The sequence below is a fragment of the Cucurbita pepo genome, chromosome 1 (genome assembly GCF_057944985.1).
Source record: "Cucurbita pepo subsp. pepo isolate OVF chromosome 1, ASM5794498v1, whole genome shotgun sequence".
In the NCBI taxonomy this organism is placed as follows: Eukaryota; Viridiplantae; Streptophyta; class Magnoliopsida; order Cucurbitales; family Cucurbitaceae; genus Cucurbita; species Cucurbita pepo.
The window spans coordinates 2,616,555-2,635,208 of record NC_141798.1 but is presented as its reverse complement, the minus strand read 5'-3'; the positions used below and the strand labels follow the sequence as shown (position 1 = coordinate 2,635,208).

The window sequence follows — 18,654 nt, the reverse complement described above, 5'->3', positions numbered from 1 at the left end:
AAAATCTTGATCTATTGCTCGTTTATAGCAAAAAAGTTCGTGTAAAGTTGTGGATATTTGATATCGTGTAAAAAAATTTGGTCTATGTCACTTTTAATGTTTAATTCAAATCTTAATTTTTGAACCAATCAGAAATCAATACCTTTTATTACACACTTTCTAACAAATGAGACGTCAAATACGTGAAGAATTAGAGATTAGACAAAAGAGAGATTCTTACTCCGACCTTTTCTTATACACGTATCCATCACTCAAGTGATATAATGAGTCTGAATCTCTTCCCTCAAATTCATTAGACAATAGCTCCATAGATGCTGCTCTCTATTATTGTTGAGTAAAGAACACTAAGATGAGTGCTCTCCTATTCCGACTTCTCCAGAGCCTCCAGTAGTACAGTCGAGACAGCGATGGGTTCTCTGCCCTTGCGGTGATAGAGCGACAGAAGTTTTGAGAATTCAAGAGAAGGTCACAGTGAGAGGAGCCGTTTTATCATCACGATAGGTGTTGAGTGAAAGTGCAGTCATGTATGCAGTTAAGGCATCCTAACATACCGGTGTACTTGAACCTGGTTCCTAATGACCCAGTCCCTAATGACCCAGGAACAATAAAATTCTAATGAACCAGTCTCCAACTTTGGAATCGAATTATTCTATTTAGTCTCTGTACTTTAAACAATGTTGTAACCACCCAAATTTGTGAGTAGTGAGGAAAGAATTCCATTAATAGTAAGGGAATTAGCGGTGCAAGATTGGTATTTAACTTTACAACAATATTAAGCTCATCCAAACAATTTTTTATTTTTTTTTTCAGAATTTAAATGCCTTGCAACCAGGAAAAGTAGAAATACTAAAACCTTTCCCTCCAAATTAAAATTCGAATTCTGCCAAAAAGATAAATAAAAACAATAATTAAATATCTCAATACAAAAGCGGAGTCAAATTACCTCGTAATTTCAAGAAATTCGCCGCCGGATGTTGCCGGCCGCTTCATCAAATCGGCGATCTCCGACCACCAAATGCCCCCGAAACTGATCTCCAACGCAAAGCGCCGCACTCATCCGCTCATTTGGTTCGCTGCCGTTCTCTGTACTCTGGTTTCGATCGCCGTCATAATCGCCGGTGTCGGCGTCTTCATTGGCTACCTAGTGATCCACCCTAGGATTCCGATGATCCGTGTCATCGGCGCTCATCTCGATAACTTCCAGAACGACATCGCTGGCCGCCTCGAGGTTCAGTTAACGATCCTCGTCGAGGCGGAGAATGATAACGCGAAAGCGCACGCGAGTTTCTCCGATACGAGATTGTTCCTGAGTTTTCTAGGGCTAAACATCGCTGAGCTTGTAGCCGATCCATTCGATGTGAGGAAGAACAGCTCTGTCCAGTTCCATTACGCCGTGAATTCGGTTAAGATTCCTTTGAATCCAGAGCAAATGGAGGAAGTCGATTTCGCATTGAAGACGGATCTGATCCAGTTTGATTTGAACGGGAACACGAGAGTTCAATGGCGAGTTGGATTGTTTGGATCCGTGAAATTCGTATGCCAAATTCATTGCGGGCTTAAGTTTCATCATTCCAACGGAACGTACTTGATTTCGCCTTGTAGTTCTCGAGCGAAATGATTTCTCCGTTCTTGGGATAATTCTAGTACGGAACAATTTCCGTTCCATTTCTTGGGAAATTAGACGATTCGTAGTGCGTATTGAGAATTCTTGTTAGATTTAGATTACCGAAATTGAGTTATATAATTTGTAAAGTTAAAATATTAGTTATCTCAAATTTGAATTTAGTTAATATTTATCGAAATTATAATATTTTAATCCGTTGAATATAGTAATTTTGTTGTATTAAAGAAAAAATAATAATCGAGTATAATTATTAATAGACCCAATAATTAAATTTACAAAGAATAATTGAGATGATTTTATTAATGAAATAATAAATAAATAAAAAATCCCAGCTTGATTTTGTTGCCTACGATTGGATGCTACAGACTGGAAATTCATAATGATTTTATTCAATTTTAATGCCATTATTGAATAATTAATGGAAACTTTTTGTAAAATAATTTTTTAAAAAAATTATTGATTTTCAGGACCTATAGTTAGCATTAAAAAAATGGGTAAAATATGCTGTCAAAAGTTTTAATTTGTAGGGTAAATTATATAGCACTAGTTATTCTTGTACTTTAAAATTTTCAATTTTACCCTTTAAATCTTTAATTATTTACTAGATTAATAAAATAAATAATTTACAATATATTCATTGATGGCATAAAGGCGTGAATGGAACAAATTGACAATGCATTCGGTTCAAACTTGATTTTTATATTGGCTCGATTTTCTTGAATATAAATTTGAAAAATAGTTCGATGAATTTAACTTTAGTTGATATGGGGTAGTTTTGTGGGCGATTTTGTTGATATGTTTAAAAGATTTGATTTTGACATGGTATCGAGAATAAAATATTAGAATGACATAAAGCTAATTCGAGCATGCTCGAGATAGGACATTACTATCTCAAAAGTCCGTAATTTTATCTTCACGTCATATATATATATTAAAGGAGGTCAAATATGTTTTGCCGCTAGGCTAAAAAGGCAAATTAGAGCAGCGGCCATTGCCCCTAAACCAACGAACAAATGCGGTCCCCTAATATCGGAAAGGATAAAAAGTTTACATCAAAATCTAGTTTTATTATATTCCCTAACCCTTGTTTTTTAAATTATATTCATAGTTTAAATACTTTTTATTGATTGAGGACGTACGTCTTAAATAATTATGTGATACTCAGAGTAAACGAGGGATATATGAATAAACTAAAGACTATATTCGAATGAGAGTAATCGTCAGTATATGACTGAAAAAGTCTTGAATTTAAAGTCATTACTTATATTAATCATGTGTATTTTTTTAAATATATATTTAATATAAATTTAATAATAATTTAGACGATTATTATTTAAGTACTCTTTTTTTTTTTAATTTAAAAAATCTTTTTAATTGAAATTTTAAAATAATTTAAATATTAAATTTATAATTCAACCAATAATTTGAAAGGTAAGATTTGCTAGAAGATTTTGGAGCCGGGAAGAAATAAGGTCACAGTGGCTCTCCTCTGTTCCATAATATAGTGTAGCGACGATCATTGAGTGCGGGTGGACCCCCCAATGTTTCAGCCTATCAGAGCCGTTAGATTGACGCGGCTTCTCAGTTGGCGGTAGACACGTGTCTTCATCGTCTTCGATTCTGGTTGCTATAAAGGCCCCTGAACCGGCCATGGATCTTCTCGCTCTGCGTAGGGTTTAATCTCCGTCCTCTCTCTCTGTTTGCCTCTTCTTTCCGTCGTCTTAATCTTTCGCGGGCAATTTCTCGGCGTTGTTTCTTCTCAGTTATACACCGTCGGTCTCTAATTCGCTTGGTGCAGGTCGGGAACTGCTTCGCTCCGGTTTGCGTTTGCCGACGGCCGGCATCTCCTCATCTTCTTTTTCTGTTTTTCTCTGCTTCTATTTCTTTTACTTTTTGCTTCATTTCTTTGCCGCCGTGTGGTTTAGCTTGTTCGGGAAATGTTTGGGCGAATTGGATCCCGCCTTGCATCAACTGAATCGGAAACCGTGGTGAAGATTGCTTGGATTCTTACCTTCCTACAGATCTCAGGTACGGAGTTTCTCTTACTTTCGAGAGAGAACGAGTTAATTTAATTGTTCGCATTTTTCATGATTGGAGTTGTAGAACTTTGTTGCTAGTTTCGATTTCTCTCCATGACTGAAATTAATAACCGGTTTGAAAATTACTTAATAGATCTGGTCTGTGCTCTGAATCTTGTTTAATTATCTTTCTTCCTTTTTCGTCCGCTTTCGGAGTTGATTACTGAAGAGCTTTAGCTGTGTTTCGAATTGAGGCTAATGTTTGTATATCATAGAGCCAGATTTATTGTCGTTGAAGTTATTTGGTTTCTGTTTATTGCTTCCATCTATGAAACACAATGACAGATGTTACCTCTAATTTTCAACATAAAACTCCGATTCAAGTCCTTATGGAATAACGGAACTGTTAGAACTTTGTGTATCATAGAGCCAGATTTATTATCGTTGAAGGTATTTGGTTTCAGTTTATTGCTTCCATCCATGGAACACAATGAGAGATGCTACTTCTAATTTTGACATAAAACTTCGATTCGAATCCGTATAGAATAACGGAACTGTTAGAACATTATACTTCATATTCTGCTCCTGCTAAAAAATCTAAGGTCAAAGAAAAGAGAGAGAGAGAGAGAGAGATGACAATAATCTTTGAACTGCTGTTTACCTTGTAATAGTGTTTGGTCCAATTAATTGATCTGTTCGCGAATGATGAGTTTGACAAAAAGGCGACCAGTTTGTAAGTTGTATTCTTCTGGTAATTCTTGTATGACTGTAGAATTCCCCGCCAAACCAGGTTTCCTGAAATTTTGTGCCCTTCGTTTGCATAGTGCAGAGTAGAACTAGAATAATGAAACTAGTATTCCGGAAAAGAGGGGATTTGTTTTCATTTGTCGGTTCATGGGCCGTCTGGCTCCATCATGCCATGATAATAGCCTATGTAAATGGAGACATTCCGATTCCTTCCGTTCGGAAATTAAGTAGAAGTGAACTGATTGTGTTTCATTGTAAAAGGAAATAGCCAGTAGGTTTTGTGGTTGGTAGGTGGTTCACCATAAAAGCTAAAATTGTTTGTTATAAAATTATTTTTTAAAATTGTATTACCTTTTTTAAATTGTTCTTCGTCTCATTTTTACTAAGAAACCATTCAGGCATATGTAACTTTTTGTTCTTGTGTTTTTTTGCTTTTTTTAGGTATATTATTAAAATGATAGTTCAATTAGTTAAGTGCTCCTTCTACGTGAACTCAACATAGGGATGAGATAAATTTTAATAGATTTAAACTCAATTTTCCTATTAAATCAAACATTGGACTTCAAAGTTGAAGCTATTTTGGATAGCACAAATTTAATAAATATTTTTAATTTTCAACTTTAGGCATATGTTGCTGGTCATTATGGAAAAAACAAACCATTGTCACTTATATAAAAGCTTATCTTGTGAAAAGAAGACCTAACTATTGTGTTACTTATGTCTAGATAATATACTTTTCCGAGCATCTTTGCCTAATTGTCAATGTTGCCTTTTCTCCTCTCCCAGCTTTTAACTAGCTACCACGTAGCTTATAGGAGCTGGATTTGGACTTTTGGTTTCTTTGTAACATTAATGAGATCCATAAATTCATTAGGTTTTGTAATTGGCTTTCATTTATTTTTGGTATGGGTCATAGTTAGCATGTTCGGCATTATTTATCTAATTATTTTTAATTTAATTTGCAATCTTTGAATTTTAAAATGTATCCATCTAAATGTGTCTAAGATGGATTTTGCATGGTGTCTAATCAATTTTTAAACTTTAAAAAATGTTATTTAATCTCTAAATTTAAGTTGTGTTCACTAAATTTCTTAAATTTGTCTCCTTGATTTTTTTTTTCTAACCTATTTGATTTTTTTTTTAATTTACAGTTTTATTAAACATAAAATTCATTTTTTTTCCTTTTTAAATATACACTTTAATCTTATATTGAGACGATTTTTTAATTTTAAAATATAGACTTATTTGATATTTTGATGAAGTTTATTCTTAAAATCATTAATAGCAGAAGCATGATTTGTTTCTAAAACATCTTAGCAATGCAAAAACATTATAATTATAATTCTAGAACATCTAATGATCTGTGATTCCATTAATTTGACTTGATTGTTGTTGTAGTAGTTTGTTTGTTTTTAGGGCCAAATAGATTTTTGATTCTTGAAGTTTGAAGGTAGCAGAGCAGGTAGCGTCAATTTGATTTTAGAAAATTTAAAATAAACACTTTTGATACTGAAATTTGAAAAGGTTCCTGCCCCTCCTCCCTCTTCTTTTCCTCGGAGTTATCCCCTCCTTCCTCTTCTTTTCCTCGGAGTTGTCCATTTGTGATGTCTCACATTAGTTGGGGAGGAAAACAAAACATCAAGGTGTGGAGACTTTCCTCTAGAAGATGCGTTTGAAAGCCTTGAGGAGAAACCCGAAAGAGAAAGCCCGAAAAAGACAATATCTACTAGCGATGGGTTGTTCCACAATTACTCCTCATGAATATATTAATAGTACTTTTCCCCTCTCTTATCTTTTCCCTTTGCTTTCTCTCTAAGATTTTCTTTCTTCCTAACATTTCATCCCTGTAACTTTCTCTCTTTAATTACTTTTTACTGCATTTATATCTCTACGAAGCATAAATTTCTACCAATGTTTATACCCCATAAATTTCCCTCTTATCTTTTGTTTCCCTTTCCATGGAGCATTTCTCTTAAAAATATTTCTCTAACTGCTGCAAACATTAAAAATAAATAAATAAACATTACCAAACATGATTTCATTTCATTATTTTCTATAAGCTAAGAAATCAAAATGTGTTGTCTTTAATTAATTAACTGGGAAAAAAAAATACCATTTAACAAAATGATAAAAATGTTAGGGAGAGAACTTAGAGCCCTTCGGCCGTTCAATAACAGCTCTCTCCCCAGGATTGGTACATAATGTTATAGTTTATGCCTAAAAGAATCGGTAAACACCAATGGCAATTTTAACTCTAAAAAAACTGATTCTCTCCATTGTAGTAGTGAGTGAGAGTGTCCAAGATTTCTAAAGAGAGAAGATAAAGAGTTCTTTACCCCAACCACTAGATTTTTCTTCCTGTTTTTTCTCTTAAAACTTTAAAAAATGTTGAAAGTCTTTTTCTGTATAGTAAGCTTAAGGCTTATTAGATCATTTAAAGATATATTACTCACTAACCTAAGAGTCTAAGAACTAAAAGTGTACAAATCTGGGAGACAAAGGAAAGGAAGGCAAGATTTTAGTCCACGTTGACTCCAAAGTCATTACCTATTCTTGAAAACCCTCATGAAAGAAAAATGATCTTATATTTCATAGCTCTCTCTACCTTAAACATCGACTCTCATCCATGAGCTTGAAGGTTAACCAAAACTTCTAGAGAGAGAAGTTGAAGACATCAACCACAAAGCTAAGGGATTTTTTTTCCTTTTTTTCTGGACAGATATAAATGGGGTTGAAGTTTGAAGCCATGATATATATTTTAAACCAACTAAATTTTCCCAGCTGAACGGTCACTAACAAACTCTAATGGGTTCATCATTCAAAGGCAGCAACTTAAAAAACGACGCATAGAAGATGAAATTTACAATCACTATGCTCTTTTACGAGGTTTGAGATGACAATAATTTACCTGAACATGTCTAGAACGGTAGCTGCAGTTTGCAATCCATGTATGAGTGAGAATTTTGCACTTCAACAGGGCACCAAATCGTCTACTATCTCGCACTTCAACAGGGCACCAAATCGTCTACTATCTCGCCTGCAAAAGATTGTTAAAATGGTAACAGCCAAACAAATATTATGAATCCAAGTGCCATATATCTTCAAGGTTAAGCAAATAACTTCTATTCTTCAAAAACCCTGTTTGAATTGTACTATAAAGAATTATGCATTATGATATATATATATAGAGAGAGAGAGGGAGAGAGAGAGAGAGAGAGAGATAGTTATATATATCGATAGATATAGGTATCCATTTATAATTTCCTGATGCATCAACCCATTACCCTAAGATAAGGACAAACAAATTAAATACTTACCATGCATGCACTTAATGAAGTAGTCCAACTCCGGAAAGCAAACCGCTCCTTGAATCAAAGCAGCAGGCTGCTGACGATATGCAAAGAAAGAGAAATGATGGCGATCAGGGTCATTCCTCGGTTTTGCCATATCAATAATTCTCATATGTCCTTCTCTGTCATAGCCGAAAGGGAATTTTCACCAGCTACAGCTAAGCCTCGATCCCAAGCAGAATTTAAAATCTGTAGACGAGGCATGGAAATTTCCCTTTAAAGGCATTCATAAGGGAGAAGGAACACAATAATAGAGAACAGAAACAGTTAAATTTCAACATGATAATGGTTACTACTACACACAGATGTCGAGAAATAAAGAAATTGTTTTGAGACCAGTTCTCTGTCAGTGCTTTCAAATCTGGTGCTAGAAAATTTTGAACAAACGACAGGTACACTTAATATTATTGATCATACTGAACTCATATCACAGTTTACAAATTTGAGATTTTGAAAGGTATAAATGTTTTTTATTTTTTTAAAATGGTAACTAAAGAGAATATATGCCCTATAGTAACCATTGCAGCCACGTCTTCCCCTACGTTTTGTTGCTTTCAATAACATTGGAAAACGGCACATTAACCTTTATCAAGGCATTAATCAATGGCCAGAAAAATCATAGCGAAGGCACCCATAGAAGCTCAATGGTGCAAAGAAAAAGGCAAAAGATACTACAAAAGTTCATCACCTGCCAACTCAAACTTTCTGGATCAGCCAATGCATCATCCACTTCCTGACCAGTAACTGGCATGCCAGAGCATACGAGTTTGACTATAACAGAGTGTTTCTTCAGAACATCTAAAACAGGGGAGTAACCATCTTGGTTAGAGGGGTTATAAAACCCAGCTGTGAGCTCCGCCGCATGACTAGAAGTTTTGTACCACCAATAAACTGCAGGAATCTGTGTTAACAAAAACATGCATTTAACTGATTCCGCAATAAGTCCATGACCGGATGCCTTACGATTGATTGATAGAGACATGAAACATATCAGAAGTTGAACTCATGAAGCGAGGACCAAAGTTGGAAAATGAGTAACAGGATGCTGATTGTCTTAAAGAAGTTGTACCCATGATTGAAGATTAACTATGCAAGTAGGGAGTACAGATACGATGGTTGTACCGAGAAAAAAAAAGTATGCATGGGAATCGAAAATACAGCCGTTGTTCTACTGGAATTTTCATCCCTATAAAACATACAATGATAGTTGAGAGACATGATTACATACTCATGCTTGCTCAATATATTGACCTAGGCTTCATCAAATGGAATGCAACAAACTTGGATAGGTGGGCGAATAATGGAGAAGACAATAGAGGAGAGACAGGACGAGAGATATGGGGGTTTTATCATAGTGTGACCCTCTAGATTCAACTCTCGAACCTCAAAAGCTCCAAGATACTAATAGACTCGTTTCCCCAGTTGGAAAATTCTGAACACTAATAGACTCTTTACTTCCCTCGTTTTCATAGCGGAATATTTATTACACCCAAATCCTCTTTGCCACTTCCGATATAGGCACCCATTATTCTCTCTGTTAGCTCAGTGTCTTATACCCATAATGCCGTTAGAATATAACACTCTACACTTCCCTTCTCACATAAAGTATATGTAACTTACAAGGGTTGAGTCCTAGGCTCCTAACATGTCTTACAATTTACAACCAGGTATTGTGTATGTCACGCCCCATAAACAAAATTTGTAATCCGGATTCGGCACTTAATGGCCCCAACATTCCCATGTATCCTTTGCGACATGGTCACGTTACTTACTCCTCACTTGTAAGAGTAAAAACTATCCCTACAGACCAAAGAAGTCCTTCCAACATGTTTTGTCCTCACTAACATGCATTTTAAGAAAATTCTCAAAAGATCACCCATCGTAGAATTGCTCCAAGCAAAACATGTTTGATTATGGAGTTCCTATGATTGATCCACCAAAAAGGAAAGTGCACTTTGTTGATATAGGTAATGACTTTTAATTCTTTTAAGCTTTTCTTAACTATCATATTCTAAGAATCACTCTCATTCGGATGTGGTCTTCAGTTCGTTCATGTACCCCTCTTTTATTCAAGTGTCACATGTCCACCAACTGCCACGTTGGTTTGTCCCCAAACCACATCTCACTAGGAAAGGTACCGCTTTGATACCATTTGTAATGCACCATGTTTAGGATTCGGAATCCAGATTCAGGCATGAGGCATCAAAGTGTACCCATGAGAAGGAAGACAATTTAATGCAAGTCCCACTAACAAAGAAAAACCTACATTCAAACAAATCCCGAATAAAATAATGTGCTCCAAGAAGCACATCTGGTCATAATGCTAATTAAAAATAAGTTCTCAATGAGAAGGTGACTTGTCAATGGCCTGATGGTGGAAAATTTCAAGAAGAATTAATCACCCAAAGAGCAAGGGACAAATTCATGAAAAGGCAATCATTACGATAAGTCACTAGCAACGGAAAAAACTTGCACAAAGCTAAGGTTGACCAGTGAGATGAACACTCTCATACCTTAACGATAAATTTTGTTTCCTCAAAGACACGGCTTGCAAGAGACAAGACATTATCTACATGATATATCAGCATCTGCGCATACCATTGGAGGAAAAAGCGCCCATAGTAACTATCATAATCACCTCGTTCACAGAAGAACCCTGATTCATGTGGTCTAGAATTGTATTGTCCAGAATTATCAGGTCCTCTAGCCCAGAATGAGTGACCACGAAGCCCAGCAGCTTTGCGCAGACTCTGTTGTAGATACTTATCATAACACTGCACATCAAATTTGCCAAAGTTAACAATCAGCTATCCAACGGTCCCAAATTATTCCACTTGGTCTTACAAGGTGATGGGCCATTATGGTCCATTTTTATGAGTAGGTTCATTACTTTCAAGTAGAGCTTTCAAGTAGAGCTTTCAAGGTCACATATAGCATGACAATTGTTGTCTATACTACATGCTGATAGAACCCTCCTGATATATGAAACACAATACTCAATGAATACTAAGAATGGGAGATTATCAATATGATGAAGAGAATGTTTAAGAGATACCTGAAACTCACCAATACCAGGATAGCTCCATCCCATTCTTTTTGAGAAAGAAGGATATTTTAGCTCTCCAGATGCCCCCAGTCCTACTTCAATCGCAGAGACAAAACCCTCAGCAAACAAATCATTGAACTCAGTATGAAAGCTTCGCATGAAGTCAAAATAGACCTATAAATATTTAAGATTCCGTTAGGTACATAAATCCAGGTTATAATAGGGGTGATAATATAAAAGTATCTCATGGCCAGAACTGGAAAGAAAATTACATCGTAGGCATATAGAATTCATCAAAGTAAAATAAAACATTAGATATATAAGGTTATCACAGTTTGACATCCTGTAAGTTGCAGTGTTATAGCACACAAAATGCTTCATCACCTCCATGCCAGTTCTTCCTCTTAAAACTCTCTCTTTGTCAATGCCCCAAGATAGACAATCCTCATTCCTCCTTCCTTCACGATCTGTAAAGAATATATCGGGGTTTTCCTTCCCTATCTCCAAAACCCATTGTGGGAGGTTGATAAATGCATCACCAGATTCAGTTCTCTCACATGCATGGAATGCCATCACAACCTTTCGAAAAAACATTTCCAAAAGTGACTCGACAATGGTTAGGAAATAAAGACAATTAACCATGGTTGTTTCATGAGCTTTAGACAATAATCATTAATCACAATGCTCCTAAAGCAGGCTAGGAATTTTCATGACCATGATCGCATCTCAGAGAAATACCTCTGAAACCCAAGGTTAACGGTGATTCTTATTTTAAATCCAAAATACATAACAGCAATTTGAGGACCGGTAAAACAAAAAAGAGACTAAATGTGACAACAATCCAGATGGGTGCATAAGCAGCAAGTAAAGGTCATATTAGAATACTCAAAACGATCCTAAATATGACAAGAGTTTGTTCCCATCAAGATCAATGCAATGATATAGCCTTTTGCAACTAATTGGCCAATCAATAAATTGGGTTCTCTGGAAATGTAAAAATCATGACGAAGTAGATAACATAAACAATTTATGTTGGTGATAAAATAAACAAAGGGAAACTCCTTAAGGACTTATCTATAGCATATATACCGATGGGTTTCTTCTACTTCTACTTTCATTTAGATTTCACATGATTTGACCTACATACAAATGGAGCCATACGTGCAGCTCATCATTGGGAAATACCTGCAATTTCAGCTTGAATTCTCGTATGATGTTAAAAAGGTCTCTATAGCCAGACCACACATACTTCTGTGGGTTCCAAGCTTCTATGATACCCCACCAACAATCGACAATAACACCATCAACATTTAGTGCTTTCAAATGACTTAACTCCTGTCTAACGCCATCAGGATCAATCAATAGACAGAAGTTGTTTATAAAACCAGTCTGGCATGAAAGTTTGGGATACATTAGCAATTAAAATTTTGACGAAGTGAAAGCGACATAGAAGGTAAATCTGAAGAAAAAAAAAAAAAAAAAAACCACTTACTGAAAGCATCACATAAACAGGGATATAAGGAGTGCCTCTGAATTGACTCTCATTCTCCCTAGGACGAATATCTTGTATAAGCTGTGCATCAGTTGACCAAAAGTTTGATTTTTCAAACTCAAAATCTTTAAAAGAAAAAAAAATCAGGGAAGCAGGCAGATATAAAGGAACGTGCTTGATACATCACAGAGTTTTGATACGGATCAGACATCTACAGTAATACTTCCCAAAATTTAAAATAAAATAAATTATAGCTTAGAATCACAATTAAAGTGAAAATGAACCAATAAATTTTGACAATATCAACAGTTTCTTAATTTCCTATGCAGAAGGGGAAACCCATCATTTTATTTCTCAACTACAATGGAAGACTTCAGCCTTTTTTAGGACATAGCATCATGCGTCACTTGAGAGAGACATATACAGGATGAATGGAATCTAATTCATTACTTAGACCTCTTTGTTCCATTCAAAATAGACAAATCTCTATATTAACACTACGTATGTATGCTTTACATTGTCAATGTCCTAACTGGTCCATCTTTGTAAAATGAAGTAGAGGACTTTCATGTCCTTAAAGGCATTAGGAATGCCTGATGTACAATAAAACATCACTTACACGTGTGAAAGGAAACAAAAGGTTTAACTTAAAGTTATTTAAATAATACGACGTTACTTTTCTAAGAAATTAGCACAGCACAATAAAGTTGGATGGGAGAAAAGGAGCTAGTTAGTGAAAAACTTTACCTGATCTTCCAGGCAGTGAGCTGAGTTAAGAGGGCTCAAAGCTGCATACTTCTCATTCTTTGCATCTCTTTCCGTGATAACAACCGAATCTAAAGATGCTGGAGATAAGCTCTCATCAATTCTATGAACAGATGGCTGACAATCTAAAGCTGCTTTAATAGAGCAACTCTTAAAAGAAACGGATGAGATAGGGCTTTCACCTGACCTTACAGGAAATGCTGCCTGTGAAGTATTTACAATCAACAGTTACCAAGGCTTTAGAAAGAACGGATAATACAGTGGATTTAAGCAGCAGCATAGAAACTAGGACAACCAAATTAGAGCATACGTTTTGTATGATGACATATTTTATATCTTATAATCCTAATTGGAAAGACAGGTAGAGTGCGAAGCGTTCGATCTATATCATCTTCCTCAAGTTTAAACTCTTAACACAATCTACGTTGTTTGCTAGAATAAAGGCAACCATATACGACAGATGCACGAAGGTTTTCCAACGACAGTAGAAACTTATGAAGCATTGCCAGATATCCATACCTAAATTATAGCACAAGTCTTAAATTACCATTTGCTCTAAAAGTATCGATAAAACTGCGAAAATAAGCAATGAGTTGATTGTTGAGCCTGTGTTACTATCACCTGTCGTTGACACTTCATTTACGTTCCATATTTCCTTTCGCAGCGTTCATCATTAGCAATTTCAGAGTAATGCTCTTGTCGTGTTCCTTTAAATCACGTTCGTCATTTTCGATTCTTTTAGTGGCATCAGAGATCAATCCATGATTGTTTTAAAGAATTCATAGAGATAAACTAAGTACGAAAAAATTAGCGTGACAATGACTCTTGAAAAAAGCGCGAAAAGTTTAACCAAAAGTACCAACCTCTTGGGACTGAGAAGGCGGAGTGGAGTGCCTGTATGTGGTGCCATCGACCTCGACAACCCAACCAGCCTCCCTAGCAAGCGCGGCCAGCAAATCATTCATATCAGCGCGAGCAGGAAGGGGGAAGTTACCATACTGGCGGAGTCCCGCCAGTATTCGACTAGTAATGGCTCGGCGATGGCGCTCACGAAGCTTCGTCCGCTCTTTTTCCTTCTCTCTCTCTCTCTTTGCCTTGCCGCCAGTAGCAGAAGCCGTGGAAGTTGTCTGTCCTATAGCAGCAGCGGTGGCGGCAAAACCACGAGGACGACGAGGCGGCGGCGGCGGAGGTTGAAGCTGGTGGGATAAATAGTCGGAAACATTATTGGCTCGGGGTTGAAGATCTTGATGGAAACTATCGTCGTTCAAGCTGCCGCTCATCTTCGTCGAATTCTTGCAACTTACTTACAGACAATATCGAATTACATTGATTCGTTCGAACCAGTAGCTCTTAAGAATTCCGATTGCAGCTATCCTTCCCGCCCATTCCCTCCGGCCAGACGACGCGCCTTTGCCTCGCGCTCATAGCTGATTAAGCAAACAAACAAATCTCTCTTCCCGATACAGAAAATTAAAGAACAGACAACTATATATATATATATATATTATTAAAAAAATCAATAATTATAAAAAATCTCAATTAATTGATCCTTTTTTTTTTTCTCGCTCTCTTTATTTCTCTTTTTTCTTTTATTCATCAATATATTTCCTCCACTTATATTGCGCAGAAATTTAAATTTGTATTTATTAAATATATTGCTTAATTAAGAATGTTTGGATTTATGATATAAATATATATATATAAAGTAAAATAAAAATTTCAAATAAGTTAGAATAAAATTTTTTATTTACTTCTTACGTTAAATTTAATATAAAAATTACCTTAATATCAGAATTTAGATTAAGCTAGATAAACTTATAAATATTTATAATTAAAAAATAATTTATGGGAAATTTTGGTTTATTTCTTAAATTAAATGAAAAGGTTAATTAAGCAATAAAAAAAAAACAAAATTTATGGGAAAAAGTGGGGAAAAAGACAGGAAGTGTAGAGAAAAGACTTTCATTATCTTATTCACAATCTTGGACAGGAGAAGAAGGCTCGTGAGATTCTCTTTTGGGTCCATTTTCATTACAACACTCTAGCAAGTCAATACTTATAAAAGGACACCACAAATCATAGAACAAAAACCAGAATTTCAGCATCATTTTCATACCCATTCATCATCTTTTCCCTTACAATATTCTCACCAGCCAACCAAAAAGAATCACAGACAGCGGGTTTTCGAAATGAATTGCCTTCACGTGACATCGTCTGGTAACGCATCTGATCTGCTGCATATGTCACCTCGACAGAGTGGACATACCCTGCATAATAACACAGACGAGCAAGTCAGGTTGGTTGAACTTCAGTAGCGTGAAAACTATACACATCGATCGAGTCAAAAGTAGGATTCATTTGTTCGACTGTTCAACGAGTCGTTGGTTGAGGCACAATGTATCTAATATGAGTATTATCAAGTCAGGCCCACCCCATGAATGATGTCTGTGAAAGCCAGTGTATGATGTTCCAAAAATACCAGAAAATGAGGCATTCATCCTGTATACAGTTCGAGATGCAGAAATCGGTATGTGAACCAGTTAATACCTGTGGATTTCCTTCAGCCACTTATCGACACATGCTGTGTGAAACTCATGATGGCAAGGCAACACTCTCATGCTGTCTCCTTCATCGTACTCGACCAGGCATATGTAGCATCTGTGGATTTATAGTATAAAAGGTGGGACACATCAGACAAATGTTCGACTAAACACGAAAAGAGCTATGCGTGCGAAAGAATATGTGGAATGAATGTCTTAAACAAGAAAGAGCATATGCTTACTGGGCAGCTTCCTCGTTTTGATGCTTTTGCAACTTGGAATAAAATTTAACGGGCATAGAATCTACAATATCGTTCGGAGCAGGCAGAGAGCCAATCAAAGATGCAGGACGGGACGATAAGACTACAGATTGCTGGTGAATTTCATCCAGAACCTAATTAAATTAAGTACAGAGATTCAATAGTATAGATAAAATGCGAGGAAAGTAAGCAGAGAAGATGACAGAACATTGACTTACCTCAAATAAGGCTTCAGCTAACATTACAATTCTTGATATACTAGCTCTAGCATCAGTGTTATCATTTACATTTGTGTCACGATTATTGATACGACAAGTACAATGACCCGTCCTATGTTGACCAGATAATATACACGATCTCTCGTGCCCAGATAGGTTCTCAAAGCGACTTCCCAACCGCTGTAGGGCACGAACCTGAATGAGTGGATTCAAGAGAGAAAAAAAGACCAACATTACAACATTTTTATACTATTTCATCTCTACCATAGCATAAAAATGAACTCCATCAAGAATAATTACAAACCTGGGAACGTATTCGTCTTCTCCGTTCAAGGAAATTTGACCGGTGTTCGAGCAAATCGTGATATCTAGCTTCTCGAGGCCGAGTGGTTTCCATTTCATTATCTTGGGTGCTAAACAGGGAACTAGATAGACTAGGAGCTGGATAACCTGACGTTGTTGGAGAGGTCATAGCATTATCTTCAGATGATGAAGCCCTTGTCTCAGCAGTCCGAACATGTCGGTCATCGCCACTCTGACTAGCATCTCTCTCCTCTCCCTCTTGTTGCTGAGGACACAATGTGAAGTCAGATAACGATGATCTACGAAGAACCCTATCTCGGAGTCTTCCAACGCTAAGGGTCCGACTGAAACAAAAATTCTGTTCAACTGGTTCCCTAGATCCAGTCTGTCTATCAGATTGTCTAATCTCACTGCTTTCATTTTCAGGTAGATTTCGAGGATGGGAAACGTTTCCATCAGGCTCTACTCGGGCATTATCACAATCATGAGCCACATCGTGGGTAGAAGAAACTGCCTGATTGTCTTGTAAGTTAGTAGAAAGATCAGAAGGTAGTGTATTCAGCCTAAAATTAGCAGGACCATCTCCATGATACTGAGTATGAGTTGCACTAGCTAAGGACGCAGGAAGCGAGTCCCTACCTTGCTGCATTTCATCTCGATCATCCAAGCCTCCGACAGGTCCATTCGACAAACGAAGCCCATCTTCGTCATTCAACATTGAGAGACTAGTTGAAGACAAAGGATAAGATCTAGATGATCCTAACCTGCTTGCTCTACTCAGTCTGAAGCTTACATTACCGGGAACAAAACTAAAGCGAGAAAGGAAGTTACTCGAAGACTTCAACGGTTCGAGGGAGGTTGCATGGGAAGAAGTACTACCAGCTCTAGGGGTGGTAACAGCACCACCGGTTTGATCCCATCCATCAAGTTCAACATTCGACGTTACGCAAGGTGCTTCAACAGACTCCTCAGCTTTGACCCTTCTGTAACCCTCAATTTTCTTCTGATCTAATGCTTGAGCAGTATGATTTGCAGATGAACAATAATGAGCATTCTTTTTGTTATCACTTTCACAATCCTGCAGAAGAACACATAACCCAAGTGAACATAATGAACATCGTCAATCAACCTCTAATTTTGTTCATAGAGATCATTAGAAATTAAAACTGCCAATAAATCAAATACAAGAACCATTTATACAATAATCCAAATTGCATGGGCAGAACATGCTGGAGTTCTATAGAAATATAAACAAGAAAATTAACATGAATCGAAAGACAACAGACAACGCAAAGTTAAAACACTACTAAGTTTTGTGCAAATATGAAGTCCATTCTCCAGAAATCGAATGCCAAAACAATAAAAAAAACACCAACAAAGATGCAGAAATTCGAATCTCAATCCATCTTGAAAAAAAAGGGGAAGAAAATCCCGTACATTATCGTCATTGTCGCTATGGTGCGATCCAGAGAGCGTCCCAAGGCAAGAACACTGGAAAACTCTCCGGCCTTTGGATCTCCTCCTCTGGATTCTCCCGGAACTCGACAGAGTCGCCGCCAACGACGATGAAGACGGCGGCGGCGACGGCAGCGAACTGCTCGACGGTTTACTCCCGCTGGATCCCATCCCTCGAAACCAACGCCGATCCTACTCCATGGAAAAATCCAAAAAGTGGCAAAGATTCGAACAATCCAGATCTAGAAAGACTCCATAAACACCGATTTCAAATTAATGAGAGATTAAAAGGAAGGAAGGAGAATTGGGAAAGTAAAAAAGAAAGGAAAGCATGGGATTGGAAGCATATTGTGGCGAGTAGATGAGAGAAAGAGACAAAGTAACTCGCAGAGCAGAGATGTGGAACGGAAATGGGGTCCCTTTCTTGATTATCCAAATGCTAAGCGAAGCAAAGCAAATGATAAGGAACCCATGTAGCGTAATTTTGAGTGAGGATTTAATAGCAATACATAAATTAAAGTTGAGCGATGTTGATTGATTTTCAGATCGAAAAGACGAAGAACATGCCGTTTTCTCTGCCTCCGTTTGAGGGAAAAATTCAAACACCCGACCCTTCGAAAATTGCACCCCCTGGGCCACCGGGCTCAGTTCTGTGTACTTTCTTCTTGGGCCTTCCTTTGTCTTCCAGTTCTCATCTTCCCATCATTTTCTTTTTCTTTATTGAAATTGTGGCGGGCAACTAAAAAAAATTAATTCACTTTTATTTCACTTTTATTTCTTTTTTAATGCAAAACTTCCACAAATTTTGCACAGGAAGCCCCCCAACACTTTCAAAT

General features: G+C 36.8%; 3 protein-coding genes and 1 long non-coding RNA gene across 5 annotated transcripts; 2 read left to right on the top strand and 2 right to left on the bottom strand.

Moving 5' to 3' along the window:
- The first annotated feature begins 148 nt into the window (after positions 1 to 148).
- LOC111790256 (uncharacterized) lies at positions 149 to 1,710 on the top strand. Its single transcript, XM_023671153.2, has one exon. The coding sequence runs from the start codon at positions 1,016 to 1,018 to the stop codon at positions 1,616 to 1,618; it is 603 nt and encodes a 200-aa protein (XP_023526921.2). The 5' UTR covers positions 149 to 1,015; the 3' UTR covers positions 1,619 to 1,710.
- Positions 1,711 to 3,070: 1,360 nt separating this feature from the next.
- LOC147793772 (uncharacterized) lies at positions 3,071 to 6,318 on the top strand. Its single transcript, XR_015422296.1, has 2 exons — positions 3,071 to 3,652; positions 5,788 to 6,318. It is a non-coding gene; the product is annotated as an uncharacterized LOC147793772 (long non-coding RNA).
- Positions 6,319 to 7,120: 802 nt separating this feature from the next.
- On the bottom strand, positions 7,121 to 14,514 carry LOC111803351 (beta-amylase 8). The gene is given in 12 exon segments (XM_087126474.1): positions 7,121 to 7,426; positions 7,707 to 7,871; positions 7,874 to 7,928; positions 8,428 to 8,640; positions 10,253 to 10,513; positions 10,795 to 10,959; positions 11,170 to 11,364; positions 11,971 to 12,174; positions 12,278 to 12,358; positions 13,025 to 13,113; positions 13,225 to 13,246; positions 13,906 to 14,514. Coding segments are annotated over 12 exon segments (1,899 nt in total). The 5' UTR covers positions 14,323 to 14,514; the 3' UTR covers positions 7,121 to 7,394.
- Positions 14,515 to 14,988: 474 nt separating this feature from the next.
- LOC111800659 (uncharacterized) lies at positions 14,989 to 18,443 on the bottom strand. 2 transcript variants are annotated; one of them, XM_023684476.2, is made up of 6 exons: positions 17,801 to 18,443; positions 16,365 to 17,441; positions 16,061 to 16,255; positions 15,825 to 15,955; positions 15,590 to 15,700; positions 14,989 to 15,309 (listed from the first exon to the last, which is right to left on the bottom strand). In XM_023684476.2, exons 1-6 carry the CDS (start codon positions 17,987 to 17,989, stop codon positions 15,243 to 15,245), a joined length of 1,770 nt encoding a protein of 589 aa, XP_023540244.2. In that variant the 5' UTR covers positions 17,990 to 18,443; the 3' UTR covers positions 14,989 to 15,242. The 2 variants fall into 2 exon arrangements, with proteins under 2 accessions (XP_023540244.2, XP_023540228.2); XM_023684460.2 differs by having other exon boundaries at positions 15,825 to 15,976; positions 17,801 to 18,437.
- Between the last annotated feature and the right edge of the window lie 211 nt (positions 18,444 to 18,654).

What these genes read in the sequence shown, in the direction of transcription:
- LOC111790256 (XM_023671153.2), top strand. Translation starts at nt 1,016, where the DNA reads ATGCCCCCGAAACTGATCTCCAACGCAAAGCGCCGCACTCATCCGCTC.
- LOC111800659 (XM_023684460.2), bottom strand. Translation starts at nt 17,989, where the DNA reads ATGGGATCCAGCGGGAGTAAACCGTCGAGCAGTTCGCTGCCGTCGCCG. An exon ending in ATAGCGACAATGACGATAAT is followed by an intron (nt 17,442 to 17,800) that starts GTACGGGATTTT and finishes GTTCTTCTGCAG; the next exon opens with GATTGTGAAAGTGATAACAA. An exon ending in GAAGACGAATACGTTCCCAG is followed by an intron (nt 16,256 to 16,364) that starts GTTTGTAATTAT and finishes CCACTCATTCAG; the next exon opens with GTTCGTGCCCTACAGCGGTT.